Here is a 22,664-nt window from a genome sequence, read left to right as displayed (position 1 = left end):
CACTGTCCTTTTAGCATAGGGGCACAGACACCTGCTGAGGGCAGCTAATCTGGACCCTGGCTTTTTGCTGCACTTTACTCTAAACTCCAAGCTCCTGAGCATTCATGCAACTGCCCTTCTGGGACAAGCCAGCACCAGTGACAGTGTGGCAAGACCCTCCCCCAGAGGACCAACATAGGTCTGTGTCACACCGGATCCCTAAAGTTTGGAGTTTTAAAAATCAGTTGGCATCCCTAAGATACAGACAGGTGCACTGTGCAGCCACGTGGGCAGATGGATCAGACACAACAGGGTGAAGGCGGGTATGTGAGGGACACCTGGGACACAGGAGGAGAGACTGTAGGTTCTTCTGGGAGGGCTTTCCAGACAGCTGTAGGTACAAATTCCCCTCTCCCAGAACAAGGAAGAGGACTGGTACAATTTCCCTTTCCCACCCCTACTCATAAACTAACCTTGGTAAGCAGCACAGCACCAACAGTGACAGCCTAAACTGCCTACACCAAGCCCTGTTCCCCTGCACTCTGCAGGTACTTCTTTACTAGGGCAAGTGTGCTTGCAAGCCAGAGCAGTGGGCTAGTCCCCAGGAAGACTAGGAGAAATTCCCACAGCCACCAAGTCTCCTGACCATTGAGCACTGCAAAGTTCCAGCTCTGGAAGGAATAGGATCTGGCTTCTTTTAACGAGCAGACCAGAGCATGCCTAGTTAAAACTTGCCATACTCTGACAAGGTCCAAACACTGTCCACTGCAGGCAAGGAGAGCCTCTGCAGACAACTGGCCTGAAGGATAGAACAGCCAAAATACAGCAGCAGACTGAATGCAGCACACACCAGACACTCCCTGAAGCACCAGGCCCTGGACACTATGCGATTTCTTCTCCATAAAGCTATTACTCTCAGAAACAGGAAACATAACAGGCTTTCCGGACACACAGAAGAAGACAGAGACCTAGACAAAATGCCAAGATGGAGGAATTCATCTCAAAAGAAAGAACATGGCCAGTCATGGTCAGTGATCTAATTAAAACAGACATAAGTAATATGCCTGATCCAGAATTTAAAACAATAATCATAAGGATACTAGCTGGCCTTGAGAAAGGCACAGAAGACACCAGGGAGTCCCTTACTGCAGAGATAAAAGACCTAAAAACTAGTTAGGCCAAAATTAAAAAAAGTAAATAAATAAAAATGCTACAACTGAGATGAGAAACTGACTGGATGTAATGACCACAAGGATGGAAGAAGCAGAGGAATGAATAAGTGATATAGAAGATAAAATTATGGAAAATAATGAAGCTGAAAAGAAGAGGGAAAGATAAATATTGGATCATAAATGTAGACTTAGGGAACTCAATAATTCTATAAAGCATAGTAACATTTTATCACAGGACTCATAGAAGAAGAGAGAGAAAAGGGGACAGAAGTTTTATTTGAGCAAATTATAGCCAAAAACTTCCCTAATCTGGGGAAGAAAATGGACTTACAAATCCAGGAGGCACAGAGAATTCCCATCAAAATCAACAAAAACAGGCCAACACCAAGGCATACCGTAAAACTTGCAAAATATAGAAATAAGGAAAAAAATCCTAAAACCATCAAGAGAAAAGAAATCTCTAACTTACAAAGGTAAACAAATGAAGTTAGCTACAGACCTCTCTACACTTGGCAGGGCATAAAAGAGTGGCATGACATATTCAACGTTCTCAGTGGGAAAAATATGCAGCTAAGAATACTCTATCCAGCAAGGCTGTCATTCAGAAAAGGAGAGATAGAATTTCTCAGACAAACAAAAATTAAAGGAATCTGTGACCACTAAAGCAGCCCTGCAAGAAATATTAAAGAACACTCTTTGAGGTAGGGGGGAGGGTGGGGACCAAAAGCAACAGACTAGAAAGAAACAGAGAACATCACCAGAAACAACAACTTTACAGGTAACACAATGGTACTAAATTGAAAGTAAAGGGACTGCTCCAAAAAAAGAGAACATCACCAGAAACAACAACTTTACAGGTAACACAATGGTACTAAATTGAAAGTAAAGGGACTGCTCCAAAAAAAAGGCATAGGGTGGGGACGCCTGGGTGGCTCAGTGGGTTAAGCCTCTGCCTTCAGCTCAGGTCATGATCTCAGGGTCCTGGGATTGAGCCCCGCATCGCATCGGGATTTCTGCTCAGCAGGGAGCCTGCTTTCTCCCCCCTCTCTCTGCCTGCCTCTCTGCCTACTTGTGATCTCTCTCTCTGTCAAATAAATACAGTCTCCCCCCCCCCACAAAAAAAGATTGAGATCATACCATGTTTATTTTCTGACCACAATGCTATAAAACTTGAAGTCAACGGCAAGAAAAAATTTGGAACGACCAAAAATACACAGAAATACATGCTACATGGAACAACATGCTACTAAAAAATGAGTGGGTCAACCAGGTAATTAAAGAAGTAATTTAAAAATACCTGGAAACAATTGAAAATGAGAACGCAACAGTCCAAAACCTTTGGGATATGGCAAAAGTGGTCATAAGGGTAAAGTACATAGAAATACAGGCCTTTCTCAAGAAGCAGGAAAAGTCTCAAATACACAACATAACCTTATATTCAAAGGAGCTAGAAAAGGAACAGCATATAAAGCTTAAAGCCAGAAGAAGGGAAATAATAAAGATTAGAGCAGAAATAAACAATATAGAAACAAACAAAAAAAAACAGCTGTATAGATCAATGAGACGAGGGGCTTGTTCTTTGAAAGAATCAATGAAATTGATATACTCCTAGCAGACTTATCAAAAGGAAAAGAGAAAGGACCCAAATAAATAAAATCATGAATGAGAAGAGAGATCACAACCAATACCACAGAAATGTAAATGATAATAAGAGAATATTATGAAAAAAACACACTTGGTAATCTGGAAAAAATGGATAAATTCCTAGAAACTTACTAACTACCAAAACTGAAACAGAAAGAAATAGAAAATTTGAACAGACCACTAACTAGCAAAGATATTGGATCATTAATCAAAAAGTTCCCAAGAAAGAAAAGTCTAGGGCCAGATGGCTCTCCGGGGAATTCTACCAAACACTTGAGTTAATACCTATTCTTCTCAAACTGTTCCAAAAAACAGAAATGGAAGGGAAACTTCCGAACTCAGTCTATGAGGCCAGCATTATCTTGATTCCAAAACCAGATGAAGACATAGGGTTTTGGAATGGAACTAAAAAAAGAGAATTACCAGCCAATGTCCTTGATGACCATGGATATGAATTTCTCAAGGGTTAACCAACACTAGAAAATCAAATCCAACAGTATATTAAAAGAATTATTAACCATAATGAAGTAGGATTTATTCCTGGGCCACAAGTATGGTTCAATATCCACAAATCAGTCAATGTGATACACCACATTAATAAAATAAATGTTAGGAACATTATGATCCTTTCAATAGATGCAGATAAAGCATCTGACAAAGTACAGCATCTGTTCTCAATAAAAACCCTCAACAAAGCAAGGATAGAGGGAACATACTTCGATACCATAAAGGCCATACATGAAGGACCCACAGCTAATATCATCAATGGGGAAAAACTGAGAACTTTTTCTCTATGGTCAGAAATAAGACAGGGATGTTCACTCTCAACACTGTTAGCTTAACATGGTACTAGAAGTCCTAGGCTCAGCAATCAGACATCAAAAAGAAATAAAAGGCATCCAAATCAGCAAGGAAGAAGTCAAATTTTCACTATTCACAGATGACATAATACTCTATGTAGAAAACCCAAAAGACCCCAACAAAACGTTGCTAGAACTAATACATGAATTCGGTAAAGTTTCAGGACACAAAATCAATGTACAGAAATCTGTTATATTTTTATACATCAATAATGAAGCAGCAGAAAAAGGAATCAAGGAATTAATCCCATTTACTGAACCAAATACCATAAGATACCTAGGAATAAATCAAACCAAAGGGGTGAAAGATCTGTACTGTGAAAACTATAGAATGCTTATTAAAAGGCATTGAAGATAACACAAAGAAATGGAAGAACATTCCATGCTCATGGACGGGAAGAACAAATACACTGCTAAAATATTTATACTACTCAAAGCAATCTACACATTTAATGCAATCCCTATCAAAATACCACCAGTAGTTTTCATAGAGCCAGAACAAACAACTTGCATGGAACCACAAAGACTCCGAACAGCCATAGCTATCTTGAGAAAGAAAAAGCAAAGCTGGAGGCATTACAATTCGGGACTTCAAGTTATATTACAAAACTGTAGTCATCAAAGATAGTATGGCACTGGCACAAAAACATAGATCAATGGAACAGAATAGAAAACCCAGAAACAGACCTTCAACTCTATGGTCAACTAATCTTTGACAAAGCAAGAAAGAATATCTAATGGAAAAAAATACAAAGTCTCTTCAACAAATGATTTTGGAAAACTTGACAGCCACATGCAGAAGAATGAAAATGGACCACTTTCTTACACCATATACACAAATAAATTCAACTAGACATGTTCTTAGAGGCAAGGGAAACAAAAGAAAAAATGAACCATTGGGACTTCATCAAGGTAAACATCTTCTGCACAGCAAAAGAAACAATCAACAAAACTAAAAGGCAACCTATGGAATGGGAAAAGATAATACCTGATAAAGGGTTAGTATCCAAAATCTATAAAGAAGTTATCAAACTCAACACCCCCAAAAAACAAATAATTGAGTTAAGAAATGGCAGAAGACAGGAATAGACATTTTCCCAAAGACATTCACATGGCTAATAGATACATGAAAAGATGCTCAACATCACTCATCATCAAGGAAATACAAATCAAAACCATGAATGTCAGAATGGCTAAAATTAACAACACAGGAAACACAGACATTGATGAGGATATGAATAAAGGGGAAAACTCTCACACTGTTGAATGCAAACAGGTACAGCCACTCTGAAGAACAGTATGGAGGTTCCTTAAAAAGTTAAAAATAATACACACACACACATATATGATATGCACAATGGAGTATTATTCAGCCATAAAAAGAATGAAATCTTGTCATCTGCAATGATGAGGATGGAGGTAGAGTGAACTATGCTAAGCAAAATATTTCAGTCAGAGAAAGACAAATACCATGTAATTTCACTCAGATGTGGAATTTAAGAAACAAAACAGATCAACATAGGCGAAAAAAGAGAGAGAGAGGCAAATCATAGAACAGACTCTTAACTATAGAGAACAAACTGAGGGTTGCTGGAGGGGAGGTGGGTAGGGAGATGGACTAAATGGATGATGAGTATTAAGGAGGGCACTTGTTGCGATGAGCACTGGGTATTACATGTAAGTGATGAATCACTAAATTTTACTCTTGAAATTAATATTACACTAGATGTTAACTAACTATAATTCAATTAAAAACTTGAAATAAAACAAAACAAAAAACATAATCATAGAGTTAGCAGTACAAAGAAGATTAAAGAAACACCCAAGGATTCTTGAGTGTCACTTCTTCATTAAGCTGCCAACCCCCATGGCCTCATTTTCATATACAGATAGTTGCACCTTCTCTCCTGTTGCCAAAGCTTACTTTGGTTGTTTTGCTTTATATATACTGTGGCTCTTTCCAAAGACTTAGTTCGTAAGAGGAAGGGTAATTCTGTATAATAAGGCTCAAAGAGTAAATCAAGTTTAAATTAGTAACTTTAAAATGCAATGGATCTAGATTAGAACACATTCATAGGCAATAAAAGGAATGTGTGTAAGTTGTCTATCATAGAATAGATAATTAATACATGCTAGCTGAATTAGTGTAGCCACCATGCCAATTTTCAGTTTTTAATTGACAGAACTGATACTTCCTGCATACCAGGTTATGAAGAAAAAAGGTAGTATAAAGTGAAAAAGCATTTTGTAAATTTTCAAGTGCAGTGGGTATGCTGGTGGAATCCATCTATAATGCTGCCTATTCCAAAGACAGTATTTTTGGGGCCTGGGAACAGTCAACCTGGATCATCAAATAGAAAGCCTATGTGGAAAATGAGTTTAAAGTCAAAATCCCAGTGTATACAAGAAAAATAATGTCATCTTCCAGACTGGTTAAAAGCTTTCTCATAAGTTTATTATAGTTAACAAAATACGTTAGCATAAACTAATACCTTGAGAAAAATCACATTTGGTAATGAAAACTTCCTTTTCTCTATAGAAAGAAGATCTAAAGCCTGCTATTAAAATATTAAAAATAGGGAGGAACTTTTGGAATGACAGAGTAAGGAGCTCAGTGGACCTTCTCCCCACCAAACCACATTCTAATTGGTGAACATTATTTTAAAAAACATTATCAAAATTATCATCAATCATCATTAAATATATATGTATATGTATATATATATATATATATAGTCTCTAGAAATTGTCCTAAGGGCATCAGCAAATGGACAAACATTTAATCAAGAAAATCTACTAAATCTCAGAACAGGCAAGAGTCTGTGGCATTTGACTAAGATATATAGTCCACCAAAGTTATGTTACAGAAGATCTATCTCAATCATGTGTAGACAGGGGCTCCCTTTCCCTCCACCTCCTAGTCCTGGGCTAGTTTCATCCTTGAAGGGGAAGGTTGCTAGTGTTTCTCATCTTGTTCAGCCTAAAGGTATAGGTCTATTCTGAGCAGGCAACAGAGGAGACTGACCTCTTGGCTCCTCCACCCGGTCCCAGTTTATTTGGTGGAAATTCTACTCCAGGCCCAGTAGGTTAAGAATTCTGAGTCCTGATTGCTATCAACCTAGTTTGCTTGTAAGATAGAAGTTCCATACCAACAGGAGGAATTCAAGAAGACCAGGGATGCCAATAACCATTCTATCCAAAATCCAGATATCACTTTGGGAAAAGTCAACTCCCACCCTCAAACTCAGGTGTAGCAGTACAAGAATTCTACTGAAGGAAAAGTCTTACCATAAGGACAAAGAGCTCCACATCTCTGTCTGAAGGGACTGACTTTATTTGGAACAGAAAGTAGAGAACTTCATACCTAAGAACACTATTGGGGAAAAAAAATATAGAATCTCAAGGAAAAACAACTAAGAAGCCCAAAGCCCTAATACAAGCCAAATGGTAGAGAATACAGAAATTTAATACAGAGAACCAGGAATAACCAAGAAAAGCCCTCCTGGAATTACAATGAACCATGAAAGTCAGGAAGGCTGTGTACAAGCACCAGGTAGTATCCACAAAGGAATGATCAGAGCAGGTCATGGGACAGACTTGGCAACATTTCCTAAACTGCACATGGATGGATCATCACAGGATGGTAGCCTCACTGGCAAAAAGGGTTTAAACAACATCTGAACTCATTGGGTAACTGTCCTTTCATTTAAAAAAAAAAAGAAAAAAAATCAGTTGCCTATGTTTGTGGGTCTATTCCTGGTCTCTGTTCTGTTCTGATAATCATTTTCTCTATCTTGCTGCCAATCCTACACTGTTTTGATGACTGTAGTTTCACACTGAATCTTTAAATCAGGTAGTGTTAGTGCTCCAAATTTGTTCTTTTTCAAAACTGCTTGGCTATTTGGTCCTTTCAATTTTAATTGGGATGGCATGGTGATCTAGATCATTGCCATCTCAACAATATTGAGTATTCCAACCCATGAATGAGGTGTATCTCCTGACTTATTTAGGTCTTAACATTTTTCAGTAATGTTTTATAGTTTTCAATGTATAGATCTTGCACGTCATTTATGTAAGATTCATGTCCAAGTAGTCCATATTTTTGATATTACTGTAAATAGAACTGCATTTAAATTTCACTTTCTGATTGAATGTTGCTTGTATTTAGAGATACATTATTTTTTGTACACGTATCCTGTATTTGGCAACCTTACTAAACTCTCTTGTATGTTCTAGATTTTTGGACACTCCAGATTTTCTAAGTAGGCATTTTATATATAGATAAATATAGACTCACTTCTAGCATATAGATGCCTGTTATTTCTTTTCCATGCCTTCTTTTTCTTGCCTTATTGCACTGATTATCATCTCAAGTACAATGTCAAATAAAGAATGGGCATCATTTGTTCCTGATCTTTTTTTTTTTTTCATTTGTTCCTGATCTTAGTGAGAAAGTATTCACTCTTTCATTCTCAAGTTTGATATTAGATATAGGTATTTTGTAGATGCCCCTTCTATCAGGGGTCCACATAACCTCAGGCTCATAGGAGAAAGACTCACAGGACTCAGAAATTGTTCTACTCATGGTTACAGTTTATTATAGTAAAAATATACACAATGAAATAAGCAAAGGGGAAAAAGCGCATAGAGTGACATCCAGAGGAAACCATGTATAAGCTTCCAAGCATTCCCTCCCAGTGGAGTCACACAGGAAACAATACTCCTAGAAACCATATGTGACCACTTCAAAATGTTGCCAAGCAGGGATGCTCACCTGAACCTAGGTGTCCAGGGTTTTCACTAGGAGTTAGTCATATAAGTATATGACAGTTACCCTACATGACTGACCTCAGCTGCTGACATTCCAGACCTCCAGAGAGAAAGCAGGTGTTAACCATAAATCACACTGCCAGTGTAAATTATCTGGGGAAACTGGTATAGCATAGCTCAAGATCTCAGGCATGCAGATACATTCATTAGGCAAACTATTCTAAGAGCTTGCTTCTCTGGAGCTAGGGAAAGGACAGTTATTGAAAAAGGCCTTTTTTGAGATGGTACATGATTTGAGTACCCTAGGTCTACTGAGTTTGCTATTTTCTGCATACCCCTTATCAGGCTGAGCAAGTTTCCTTCTATTCGTAGGTTGCTGAGAGTTTTTATCAGGGATACTGAATTTTGTCAAATGCTTTCCTGCATACATTGAAATGATCATAGGGTTTTTCATTTTAGTTTGTTTATATGGTGAATTACATTGATTGCTCTTCAAATATTAAACCAACCTTGCATTTTTAGGATAAACATCATCTGGTAATTATGAATTAACCTTCTTATATGTTAGACTCAATTTGCTAAAATTTTGCTTAAAATGTATGTATCTATGTGCCTGGGTGGTTCAGTGGGTTAAGCTTCTGCCTTCAGCTCAGGTCATGATCTCAGGGTCCTGGGACCGAGCCCTGCATTGGGCTCTCTGCTCAGTGGGGAGCATGCTTACCCCTCTCTCCCTGCCTGCCTCTCTGCCTACTTGTGTATATCTATATTCATTAGGAAAGAAATATTGGTCTATTGTTTCTTGTAATGTCTTTTGACTGGTTTTGGTAACAGGGTAATGATGGCTTCATAATATGATTTGTGAAGTAAAAACTTCTCTTCAATTTTCTGAAAGCTTGTGCAGAACTAGTATTGTTTCTTCCTTAAATATTTGATAGAATTTACAGGGAAATCATCTATACCTGGAGTTTTGTGGGTAATAACCCTTTTCCATATATGAAAACTCTTCAATAGAGTTGGGATTATTCATGTTATTTCTTCTTGAGGGAATTTTGGTAGTCTGTGTCTTAGAATATACCCATTTCATCTAAGTGGTACTGACATTAAATTGTTTATAACATTCTCTTATCACCCTTTAATATCTGTAGTGATATTACTTCTCTCATTGTCAATATTGATTATTTGTATTCTTTTTCTCCTGATTTGTCTGGTTAGAGGTTTATCAATCCTATGGATGTTTAAAAAAAAAAAAAACAGGAAAGAAAGGAAAAGAAAAACAGCTTCTGCTTTCATCAGTTTCTCGGTTTTCATTTCAGTGATTTTAAATTTTATTTCCTTGCCCCTGCTTGAATTTAATTTGCTCCTTTTTTTCTAGTTTCTTAAGGAGGAAGCTATAATCACTAATTTGTGACATTTCATTTCCAATATAGGGATCAAAGTAGCCCTAAATTTCCCTCTAAGTACTGTTATAGCAGCATATCACAAATTTGATACATTGTCTTCACATTTTCTATCTCTTCCACTAATGGGTTGAAGTGGTACTTGCTTACCAAATGCTTGCAGTTTTTACAGGTCTTTCTTTTACTGAATTCTAATTTAATTCCATTTTGATCAGATAACATACTGTACATGACTTGAATTCTTTTAAATGTACTAAGACTTGTTTTACAGTCTAGAATATGGTCTATCATGTAAAATGTCCCCCATGTAGTTGGGGGAAAAATGTGTATTCACCTATTGTTAAGTGTAATGTTCTATAAATGTGAATTAGGTCAAGTTGGTTGATAGTATTGTTTGAGTCCTCTGTATCCTTGCTCATGTGTACCTACTTATTCTAGCAATTATTTAGAGAGGAGTATTAAAATCTCCAACCATAATGGGATTTGTCTATTTCCCCTTACAGTTCCATTAGTTTTGCTTCATGTATTTTGAAGCTCTATTATAATCATGTATATAAATGTTTATGATTAACCAAACTCTTTATCATAGGAAATGACATTCTTTATCCCTGATAATATCATTATTTCTGAAATCTAATATACCACTCAAGCTTTCTTTTCTGCCGTCAGTGCCATAGTTCCCCTTCCATTTAGTTTTATCCTATTTGTGTCTTTATATTCAAAGTGTGTTTCTTATAGACAACTTAGAATCAGGTTTTACTTTTTACTCTAATCTGGCAATCTGTGTTCCAACTGACATGTCTACAGCATTTACTTTGGTATGATTATTGATATGGTTAGGTTTAAATTTATCATCTCTTATTTGCTTTTGTTCCATCTGTTCTTTGCTACCCTTTTCAATCTTCTTTTAGATCAAATACTTTTAGGATTTCATTTTATCTCTGTTAGTGGATTAACTATAACTCTCTGTCTATATACACAATTTTCCTTGCCTTACTTCCCATTCACTCTAAAACCCACCCTAATTTACTTTTTCTAGCTTCTGACCCAATATCTCCCAACATCATCACAAACAAGCAAACAAACAAGAAACAGCACTTGCTAGGACTTCCAATGAGCTTCCATGTTGCTAAATCCTATGCTCTTTTATCAGTCCTCATCTTACTTGACTGCTCAGTAACATTCCACAGTTTACCCTTTGTCCTATATTACTCTTTTCTTGATTTCCATGAAATGATACTCTCTAGACTGTCTTGGATTTTTGGCCACAAGTTCTTGATTTCCTTTGTACCTTAATGTCTATGCAGCCTGTAACTTTTCAGTTCTGTGGGCTCATTCCTGGCCCCTTTTCTTGTCTTTTGCAGATTCTTTGAAACATGGTCCTCAAGAATTATGATGTAGAGTTCACAGGCATTTTCAAGGGGAAATTAATGTTCAGATCTATCTTGTAAAGTTGAAATGTAAGAGAAATAATGATTTTTATGAAAACTTTAATTTCTTTAAAGTTACCAGCTCACTATGTCATTATGTTCAGTCTGTGCTGATCAGTTCATATCAGCTAGTGTTCAGCAAATATGGCAGTGTAAAACCAAGAAAACTTTCACATCATTTTCAAACAAAGCCTCAAATCAATTCACTTTGTTGATTATTAACTAAAGAGGCACTCCTCAGCTAAAACAGGTAAAGATCTTGATATCTCTGAGAAACTGTCAGTCCAAATTTAATGCCCAACTTAATTGTGGGGCGGAAAAAAACAAGCTACTGACAACATTTCTTTATTAAATGACTCAATTGGAAGTCACATATTATCAATGGCATGTTATGATAAAATTGCCACATGAATGTTTCAGCATTTACTTGGTTTTAAAAGTTAACTACTTGTGGAGAAACATAAATCAGTTTTTATAGCATATATACTCTGTAAGGAGGCAGAAGTACTCAACAAATTTTTGTTCTGCATATAAGTGAAAACTCACACCACAAGGGAAGCCAGTTTTCATTTAGATGATGATGCTTCTGTGAGCTGTGACATGGGCTGGAAAAGGGGCAACCCACTCAAAACTGACAGACCACAAGCTACACAAACAGCAAGAGAAGGTGTTGCTGCATCAACAAAAGGCGTTTTAAACACCTGGAACAATTACAAGTAAACAGTATGTCTCCTGATTGTAACTGAGTGCTGATGGAAATAATGAAAATTAAGTATCAGCAAATCTCAACAACTCAGTATGTGTTCTCAAATGTGTGGAAAGACATGGCAGTGTTTGCAAAATCACCCGTTGTCTACTTGAGTGTCAAGGAAAGAAAGTGCTGACAAGTTTCCAGAAGGACAGATCGAATAAAAATATTTCTTTATGATGCTGATAACACTAATAACCATTCTTGATTTCCAGAGGCCTGCTTAAGTATATAGCTAAAATATACTCAGGATCTGAAATAACCTAAATCTACTATTTCAAGGCCAAAACTCCCAATTTTTAGTGAGGAGGAGAACGAAATAACCAGATTTTCCAGTCACGAAACTATGCTACAAATGGTTCGATTGCTAGGGTGTGATTCCTTCCCAGAATCTGATGGCTTTCTTCACTCATCAGAGAGTGAGACTTATTTTATTACTGTGGATATATAAAGAACCCATCCAAATGTTACAACAAAACATGAACAGATACTTTCCAGAGACTGAAGTAATCAAAGAATGACTAAGAATATATTTGCTCCTATCTTCCAAATGTTCAGGCTGGTTGAAACATTTGCTCCTACAGTTACTTAATCTTTTAAGTGTGTCAATTTGGCAACTTATTGAACACTAGGAATAGTCTTCAGGGAGAAATCTTCTCATACATTCTCAATATGTGTTTGATCTTGGCATTCTAAAACATCTGACAGAGCCAGCAAACACCAGTTGCAAATCTTGACAATCTATAATTAAAACATGGAATTTCCTAATTTAGTAGAAATACAGGGGAAAAAAAAAATCAGGGATGCCTGAGTGGTTCAGTGGGTTAAGCATCTGCCTTCAGCTCAGGTCATGATCCCAGGGTCTTAGGACTGAGCCCCACATCAGGCTCCTTGCTTAGGGGGGAGCTTGCATCTCCCTCTTCTTTTGCCTGCCACTCCCCCTGCTTATGCATGTGCACGCTTGTTCTCGCTCTCTCTGCGTGTTAAATAAATAAATATGTAACCTCTAAAAAAAAAAAATTAGTGTCTGGATCCAACTACAGCTCAAGCTATCTGTAAACAAGTTAAATACATACTTTGTATGAGGCTGCAAAAATATCTTTTTCAATAATGAAAACATTAATTTTTTAAATACTACTTTCTTGTTTAAGATTGGTGATCTGCATGGGTGCTGAAAAGTTTGAGAAACACCATCCTAGGGGTCTCATTTACTTCATGATTTTAAAAGCCATCCATACAGACTAAGGCCAAAACTGCCACTTCTAGCCCAGTCTCCAGACCCACATACCCAATTGCTTCATTGACTTTATTGCTTGAATGCTTCATAGGCACATTAAACCTATAGCAGGCCCAAAGCCAAATCTTGATCTCGGCTATATCTGCCCCTTTCCCAATCTCCCCATCTCAGTGAAAATATTTCATTCCTCCCAGTAGCCCATGCCAGAAACCTAGCACCCTTCATCCAAAGTGCTGCCTGAACTCATCCACCTCGGAGTCTCTCTCCCTGCCAACACTGATTTAGTCCAGAAAACCTTCATCTTCACCAGGGACCACACTGCAGCTCCCTAAGTGGTCCTACAACAGCCTTTCCGATGGCCCTCTGTTTTAGTTTTCCATCGCTGCTGGAACAAATTACCACAACTTTAGAGGCTTAAAACACCACAAATGTATTATCTTACCCCTCTGTTGGAGTCTGACATGGAACTCACTAGGCTAAAATCACCATGGCCTTGATTCCCTTCTGGATGCTGTAAGGGGGAGTGTTTTGTTGGCCTTTCCAGGTTTTAAAAGCTACCCATATTTCTTGCCTTGTGGCCCTCTCACTTAATCTCCAAAGCCAGCACTGCTGACTATTCTTCCATAACATCTTTCTCTGACTCACTTCTTTTGCCCCCTTCTTCTGCTTTTAAAAATACTTGTGATTACACTGAACCCACCCAGAAAATCCAAAGTAATCAATCTCTCAATCACAACATCAGCTGATTAGTGATCTTAATCCTCCTTTGCTATGTAACCTAACATAGTCAAAGTTTCTGGGGCTTACAATGTGGGTATCTTTGGGAGGCCATTATTCTGCACTTCCTAATACATAACTTAGTTTCTGCGCAGCAGCCAGAATGGTCTTTTTTAAAAAAAACACAGATATGTTCCTTTCCCTTCCTATATAAAATCTTCCAATGGCTTCCCACACTTCTGAGGATGAAGTTCAAAATCCTAAACATGTGTGACAGAGCCATGCTCAGCTAGTTCCTGCCTACCTCCTGGCCTCCTCTCCTGGTTCCCTGGCTTCCAGCCACACATGCCTCCTCTCTGCCTCAAACACCAAGCTCCTTTCTGCTCAGGGTCTCTGCTCATGCTGTTTCTGCTGTCTAAATAGCCCTCCTCGACTCCCGTCCAAGCTTTATCTGGCTAACTCTTGCTCAATTCTTCAGATCGCTGTAAAAGTGGCTTGAATTCAGAGAGCGGACACACCTGATATCCCTAATATTAACTCCCCCTATTATACGTTGTCATTGTTCTCTTTCTTTCAGAGGTTTTGCTGCAAGTGCAGTAAAATATTATTTGTGTAATTACTGGTTTAATGTCTGTCTCCCTGCACTAGACTGCAGCCCCTAAGGGCTGGGAGCTGGTCTGTTTCATTCGCCACTATAAACGCTGAGGCTTAGAACTGACCAGGTTATGGTAAGTGCTCAATAAATAGACTGGTGCTATCAGGATCTCAAAAGCAGATCCAACTCTTAGAAGGTGAGTTGTATAAGCCACAGACCTCAATACTCTGCATATTTTAGACTAGGTGGGTCATACTCAGCATTTCACTCACTCCATCCTTCAAACCTGTTATGAAAGTCTGCCTCTGGCCTGTATCACAAACTCTGAAACTCCAGAAACCATTAAACTCGTTGCCTTGGCCTTGGGCTGCATCTACCCTGCCCATCCTGGGGAGGCCACATCATTTCCCTAATGCTACTTGTACACTGCACCACTAGAAAAAAAAAAAGTCCTAAAAACATGGGAGCTGGTGTCACAAAAAAGTCGTGGTTTTCTGCCACTCAAGCATCCTTCTTTTCCTCTGACTCCCTGTGTCTTTCCCCACAGGCCCTTCTCTACCACTTAAGTCCTCATATCCTAAGTCAGACTGGAGAGAGTATGTGCTCTGGAGCCCGAAAGTTCTAGATTTAAAACCCGGTTCTCTCCTTATTCGGAAAGATCACCAAACTTTTACTTAACATCCTCCTTGAAAAAGGGAGGACAATAATTTGTTAATTCCTACCTTACACAGGTATCAGATAACCTCCGTGTGGGCATGCTCTGCTGAGCACTGCCTCAGCCACCAAACAGTGGCATAGCACACTACTCACAAGCTGAACTCAATCCACTACTGGGATGATTAGAAAGAACGCCAAGACACAGGTATCAGGATGTGAACCTATGACTATACGTGGATCTAAGAACACAGCTTCATAGACACTGTGCCTGCTGTAGAACTTTCATTTCCAGGAACAAATTCTACCTCCACTCTCCCCCCAAGCCTGCGGGATGCTGCCTGACTCAGGAGAGATATTACACGGATCTCAGTTACCACCACCCAAAAGCCCTCCATCCTCATTCTCTGAAAATGCCCATACTGACATTTGAGATTCATCAGATATGCCCTTTTTCCATTTCACTCCTTCATCCAAACTGTACTTGCCATTCTCTTTCACCTTTGGGGTCTGTGGTCATTTTGCTCCTTTGCCCTTCCCTAAGGACCAGTTCTATAACTCCGACACCTAGCTCAAATGTAACTTAGGTTAGAAAACCTTCCTAGTCCCCCAAGATCCTCTGGTATCACTTCTACTCCCCCAACTATGCTGCAAGGCCCCTGAGGGGCAGGCTCTGACTTGATCCATATTTGTAATGCCCCTCCCTAGTGTCTAGAATGTTTTATATGTGATAGATACTTAGTAAATACTTGTTGAGTGGGAAAAATGAATCAGTGACTGGTTTCTCTGGTAGTGCAGTTTTGACATGCCAACTGTGAACTGTCAGAGACACAACCAGTAGAGGTGTCCATCAGTGGGCTCAGGAATAGGGTCAGGACTGGAAAGATACATATGGCAGGCATATTCACTACAGTAATACCTGAAGCCTTGGAGCTCACCAAAAAAAAAAAAAAAAAAAAAAAAAGTCTGAGAAAAAACAAAGGCTAACAGTAGAATATTTCAGGGATAGAAATTAGTGCAATTAAGATTATGATTCAAAGATAAATCATAAAAAGAAGAAATCCAAAGCAGTACAGTCCCGGGGAAAGGGTGTGGGGAAGGTCCTGAGAAACACTTCGAGTGCATTCATGTTGCAGAAAGAAGAGGCTGGAGGCATGAAAGTCACTACCGATGTGTTGATTCAAAAGTTCTCATTGACCTCCTACCAAGTAAAGGTGTTAGGGGCAGAGGTGAGGCTGGAGCATAGAGGTATGAATAAGAATGACAAAAAGTGTAAGACTATTCTTTCAAGAAGCTTGACAGAAAAAGGAGAGGTAAGAATCATAGTGCCAAGTGAGTCTGGAAGCAGCTGTGAATATAAAAATCACAAAGACAAAGATGGCTCAGCAGGCAAAGCACTGCAGCAATACACACACATTATCAGCGCTGTCACCCAGCAACAGCAGGCAGTAAAACAGGACACAGGCACTCATGTAATTATGCTGCATACTCACCTGCGTGATCTAGAGAAAATCGTTCTCCCCTCCCTCAGCTAACTCCTCAGATTCTTTTAATAATATGAGTTTGCATGTGGCAAGGAAGTATGGAAGAGTTCATCACGGGAAGTAAGGTCTGAATACTGTAATGCATGGGCTTGTAATCTTACAGATGTTCGTCATTCTTTCAGTTTCCTTCATCAGTGCGAAAAAAGGAAACTGAAACTCCCTCACACGTAATAGTTATTATTTACTCTAATCGCAGCGAAGAAGAATAAGATGATGACACAAGAGGGCAGAGAGAGGCAGGATAAAGGCACGGTACATACAGTCAAAGCAGTTATCACTGCTTTGATGACTTTCACACCCCTTTGATTCCTTTCTCCAGACTTTGCCACTTTTCTAAGCTGGGGGACATTAGTCAAGGGCTACCTCCCCCAGGTGGATGGCAAACTGCCAAGAGCTCATATCAGGACTGAGTGTGCCTGCTGCTTCTGTCAATCAGATCTGCCTTGGCAGGGACATTATGCTTTATTTACCTCAAGCTGCCTGGTCAGTGAAAAGCTTGAGTAGATATCACTGACCTCATGACTGTGTGGAAAGATAAAATAAAATTTTGTACTGAGACAAAGTTTATAACTCCTTGGTTATCCTGTTTTAGGTTTTTCCCCCCAAGGAAATGTTGCAAGCTCAGTGCTCATTTTTCACACTCAAACCATGTCATGGAGAGGTAATTCTGAGAATTACCATGGCCAGCATCAGTGTAACATTTTCTCAAAGCCACTTGTGAGAAGAATACAGTATCATACAGAAGGTATATTTGCAAGAGGAGGTCTATCTGCAGCTCATGGGTAGTACATTAAGGCCATAGACGCTATCAAAATAAACAGGGAGAAATAGGCAGAAGTCCTCAATTAACTCAGTTCACAGTGGTCTTGCTTCACAAAGTAGAATTTATTAGTATCTCATTCAATGGTAAGAAATGGCAAATAGTAATTTCAATTGATGGGTAATGCAAAAGTCATCCTCATTTATCTTTAGGATACGTTGTAGTTTTGTTTTTCATTCCCAGTATGTTTGGCTTACAGTAACATTAAAATTAATTCTCATTCCATGAGCACAGCTGGACAAACTGTCCAGATGTCACTTCTATTAATATAAACTAACAGATTACTAGAAAGAAACACACACAGAATGTTGAATTTTTAAAAACTAAACTGCCCTTTTTGACGGAATTAATATGCTCATAGGAAGGAAACCAGTATCAGTAAGAAAACAGTCACATTAAGACATAGCAGGGTGGGGGTGCCTGGGTGGCTCAGTGGGTTAAAGCCTCCGCCTTCTGCTCAGGTCATGATCCCAGGGTCCTGGGATCAAGCCTGGCCGGGAGCCTGCTTCCCCCTCTCTCTCTGCCTGCCTCTCTGCCTACTTGTGATCTTTATCTGTAAAATAAATAAATAAAATCTTAAAAAAAAAAAAAAAGACATAGTAGGGTGGCACAATCGGGTCGAAAGAAGAATGTGGGATTATATGTGGAAGGTTCGTCTATTAACAAAGGTCAGTGTGCTCTAGTGAAATCCAGCAAAATCATTAGGGTGATGTCAGAAGAAACAGCATTCCTCACAAAGAAATGACATAATGCTATATAACAAACCAAATTTATAAGACATTGACTAATGTCTTTATAATCCTACCAATATACAAACAATCCAACAGCGACTGCTAATGTCTCTGTGATGGAGGAGGGATAATGAACAGCAGGAGAAAAGGACTCCCTCTAGCACTAATCCAGTCACTTTTGCTAACTCTAAGAATATTTACGGAGTGCCTACAAAGTGCCAAAATAAGGTACCAAAATAAACAAAATGGACAAAAATCCCTGCCCACAGGAAGCTTACAATATAGTGAAGAATCTGAAACATGCGACATCGAGCAAGACATACTTAGGCGACTAAAAAATTTGTCCTGGAGAAACCAAGACGCAAGGGAGTGTTCATAAAAATTGAAGACACACGGGCCAGATGCGCGGACGCTCGCACGTACAGGGACATGTACAATGACAGAAACTGAAGCCTGTTGGTGACAGACAGCCAAAGTAAATACCAAAGGAGAGAGCCCATTCCCATTAATTCCACACTATTTCTGCTAAAACAAAACAAACAAACAAACAAAAAAAAAAAAAACCAGCGACCAGCGATGACTTTCCTGTGAGGCGGCTTGATACTACTGCAGGGTTCCATGGATGAACCAAAAAGAAAAAAGATCTTAGAGGAGGACCAGTTACAGGAAGGACCAGGATGCGACCACAATGTGCAAGCAACGAGCGCGGACCCAGAGACCAGTTCCCGCTGGGTCAAAACTTAAAAACGTAACAGAATGAACTGATCAACACTCCAACTCATCTGGGAAAAGAGTCCAGAAATGGGAAAAACAACCACAACAACAAAAACCCAAGTATTGATTCGAGCCCAAGCGTACTGCGAGTGTGAAAACCGGGTGGCAAGTGCATCTGGGCAGCGGTCTCGGCCCACGGCAGCTTCCCACGCTCAGCCCGACCGCTCGGCCGCCGCGGGACTCCGCCGCCGCCCCAGCCCGCTCTCAAGGTGTACCCGGCCATGTTACTAGGCGATCTCAACCCTAACAAGAGATGAATGGAATGCTCCGGGCAAACGGATTCCACGCCGGCGAGAGCTGCACCCGAAGGAACGCAGAAAAAACAAAGCGGACGAAAATACAGGCAGACGCCATGCCAACCCGGGGGTCAAACGAGGAGGGGGAGACGCGACTTGCAGTTGAAAAGTTCCAGGTCCTCCGTGCCGTCCACTGGGGGGGAAAAAAATCTAAGAACTTCACCCTCTACAGGCTTAGAACCTACACTCGGTCCCCCCCAAGTCTGAAACGGCCGCCCCCCGTGAAGGGAAAAGGAGCAGGGATGGCTCCTCTTAGGCCCCCTCGAGACTCGGCGGGCGAACCCCGCGAACCCCCTCGCTTTAGGTGGATGGGACTGGGCAGGTACACCTGGGGCACCGGCAGAGGAACCGGTCCCCAGCCCCGGAACTCCGAGGAGGAAGCAAAACACAGAGTTTTAAAAAGACGGTGAACGCAGGCGGGGGGCGGAGGCGGAGAAACCACAGCACGTCAAGTCAGTAACTGTAACAGAGAGCGAGAAGGCGTTGGACAACCCACCGAGCCATCTCCGCCGCTCAAAAGCCAGAGACGACAGAAGCCGCAAGGGCCAGGATCTTCGGGGCCCCGGAACTCAACACCAAGCCCGAAGCGGGTGAGGGGGAGCAGTTCCCGGGAACCCCCTCCCGCCCCTCTCTCCTCAACCCCGCCCATTGGGTCCGCCCCGTCCCGCCCGGCTACTCACCGGATTCGCTTCCCACATAACGGTGGCGAAATCGAGCGGAGAGAGCCTGGGGGAAGGGGCTAGCCGCGGGGTCGGGGTGTTGGGTTTTTTCCGAGGGTCCCCGGGAGCGAAGGGATGGAGAGGCAACCTTTATGTAGGCCTTCCTTCTACCCCGCCCTGTCACAAGCCAGCGTCTTCGGACCACCGACCCTCCCGACTTCCGCCCGAAGCTAGCCAACCAGCGCTGGCCCCGCCCCGCCCCCGGAAGCTCGTCCCGCCCCAGCCGCGCCCTTCCGGGCTGGGGGCGGGGGCAGGTCCTAATGGGCGGGGCTTGTGGGTAACTTGATGGTAAGGGAGTTTAAAGGGCTTCTCCTCCGCCCTACCCCTCCAGTGCTCTGTCCCCACCGCAACGTCCCCGGCAACTGATCCTCAAGCCGCGGCTGGTTGACTTTCGTCTGGTGTTTATTGATCACTGTATAGTTGAGTGTAGCGGCCAAGAGTCGGGCCTGGGAATTAATTCCAGAGGGGCCAATGGCTTTTGGGACAAACTTGACTATTTTTCAATTTCCTCATCTTCAGAAAGGAGGGAATAATGGCATCCACCTAAGGGTGTGGTGAGATCATTTAAAATACCAGCTACAGGGGCGCCTGGGTGGCTCAGTGGGTTAAAATACCAGCCACAGTATTTGGCATGCAGTAAGGGCGCAATAAACGACAGTTATTTCCCAGACACCGTAGTAGGCTCTGGAACGCTAGACCCATACGCAGTCCGGGCCCTCACGGAGCTTAGAGTCCAGGGGGAAAACAAAAAACTAAAACTCGGTAATTTGATAAAGAAGTGCAGTATGGTTTGTAGGTACAAAGGTAAGTGCCGGGTTCAATGAGAGCATGCTTACCTAGGCTAGGGTGTCTGCTTTCCCGCCGCCCCCCTACAGAGACTAAGCAAGACCTCAAGGGCGCACTGTTGAACTTACCTGGATAAAGAGCTCTAAGAAATGGGGAGACTCTTCTAGGAGGAAAAAAAATGAAAAAAAAAAATCTACCCAGGGAAAAGGAAAAAGAAACACTTTGTCATATATCCTACTGGGCTTTTCCATAGCTCCACATATTTAAAAAAAAAAGTTAAAGAAAACCTACAGATTTAAAATATGATTCTTGGGGCACCTGGTTGGTTCAGATGGTTAAGTGTCAGCCTTTTGCTGGGGTTATGATCCCAGGGTGGTGGGATTGAGCCCTGCATAGGCTCTCTCTGCTGGCTTGGTGGGGGAGCCTGCATCTCCCTCTCCTACTGCTCCCCCTGCTGTTCTCTCTCGCTCTCTCTGTCAAATAAATAAATAAAATACTTTAAAAAATTAAAATAAAAAATAAAACGTGATTCTTTCACTTACTATCATGTGGATAGCCTTCACTCCAATATATGTGAGTCTATTTCATCATTTTGAAGTACACTCATCACAGTCCAAGGTTTATATGTATATCTTGCACACACACTTGAAATAATCCATTGTGGCAGACATTTAAGTGGTTTTCAACTTTTTACTACTCTAGAAAGTGCAGCAAAAAACTTTATTGTATAGACGTTTCTGTGCATTTGTCCATTTACCTCACTGAAATTAATTCTTCTAATTGCAATTAGGAATTGGAAGCGCCTGGGTGGCTCAGTTGGGTAAACTTCTGACTCTTGGTTTCAGTGCAGATCATGGTCTCAGCATCCTGAGATCAAGCCCTACTTGGGGCTTGTCCCCCTACATCCCCCTCTTGCTCATGCACATACTCATGCACATATTCTCTCTCTGTCTTAATAAATAAACAAATAAATAAATAGGATCACTTAATCGGAGATTATAGAAATCTCAAATTTTGATATATTTTGCCAAACTATATACTCAAGAAGAATGTGTAAATTTGATATCTCAGATTTTTTCTTGTAAATGGATTGAGAGTTTTCTTCACCTTTTTTTCCCCACTTTACTTTTTGCGAATGGTTAACCAGTTGCCCAATATCACCTATCGAATAATCTGTTCTTTCCCAACTACTCTGAAGTGGCACCATTAATCACAAACTAAACGTATGAGTGTGTGCCTATATGTTTCTGAACACTCCGGTCTCTTCTACCAGCTATCTGCTTATTTCTGTGCTATGTCACAGTTATTTTTAAAATTTTTTTATTATGTTCAGTTAGCCATCATATAGAACATTATTAGTTTTTTATGTAGTGTTCAACGATTCACTAGTTGTATGTCACACCCAGTGCACATCACCACATGTGCCCTCCTTAATACCCATATCCCGGCTACCCAGTCCCCTACACCCCTCCCCTCTGAAACCTTTAGTTTGTTTCCCCAGATGCACTTTCCCCAGAGTCTATAGTCTTTCATGGTTTGTGCTATGTCACATTTATATCATTGTAGCTTTGTAATATATTTGCTGTTTCATAAAGCAAGTTCTCTCCTAAATCTATTCTTCCAAATTTTCAAATTCATGAGTCTGCCCATTCAGGAATACATCTCTTCGTGTATTTAGGTATTTTATATTTCAAAGACATAAAAATCTCTTTGCAAAGATTTGCACAATTTTTGTGAAGTTTGTTCTTAGAGATTTTATGGTTTTTTGCTATTATTGCAAATGAGATATTT

General features: G+C 40.4%; 1 protein-coding gene across 17 annotated transcripts in view; it reads right to left on the bottom strand.

Annotated features, from left to right (window-relative positions):
* The window catches only part of PARP11 (poly(ADP-ribose) polymerase family member 11), a 42,408-nt gene extending 21,892 nt beyond the window's left edge, over positions 1 to 20,516 (bottom strand). For 7 of the 17 annotated variants that reach the window (XM_082737967.1, XM_082737971.1, XM_082737968.1 and 4 more), the window contains exon 1: positions 20,049 to 20,516. Coding sequence is in view for 3 of the 17 variants with exons in the window: in XM_082737966.1 (XP_082594092.1) it covers positions 19,865 to 20,017 (153 nt within the window). In the remaining 14 variants the exon portion in view is untranslated. Of the gene's footprint in view, positions 1 to 16,696; positions 16,828 to 19,864 lie in introns of those variants that run through there. The other 10 variants (XM_082737978.1, XM_082737980.1, XM_082737976.1 and 7 more) reach the window with 7 other exon arrangements.
* Positions 20,517 to 22,664: the final 2,148 nt, after the last annotated feature.

The sequence above is a fragment of the Mustela nivalis genome, assembly GCF_964662115.1.
Source record: "Mustela nivalis genome assembly, chromosome: 7".
NCBI classification, from domain to species: Eukaryota; Metazoa; Chordata; class Mammalia; order Carnivora; family Mustelidae; genus Mustela; species Mustela nivalis.
The sequence above is the reverse complement of the archived record's forward strand: the minus strand, read 5'-3'. Positions and strand labels throughout refer to the sequence as shown.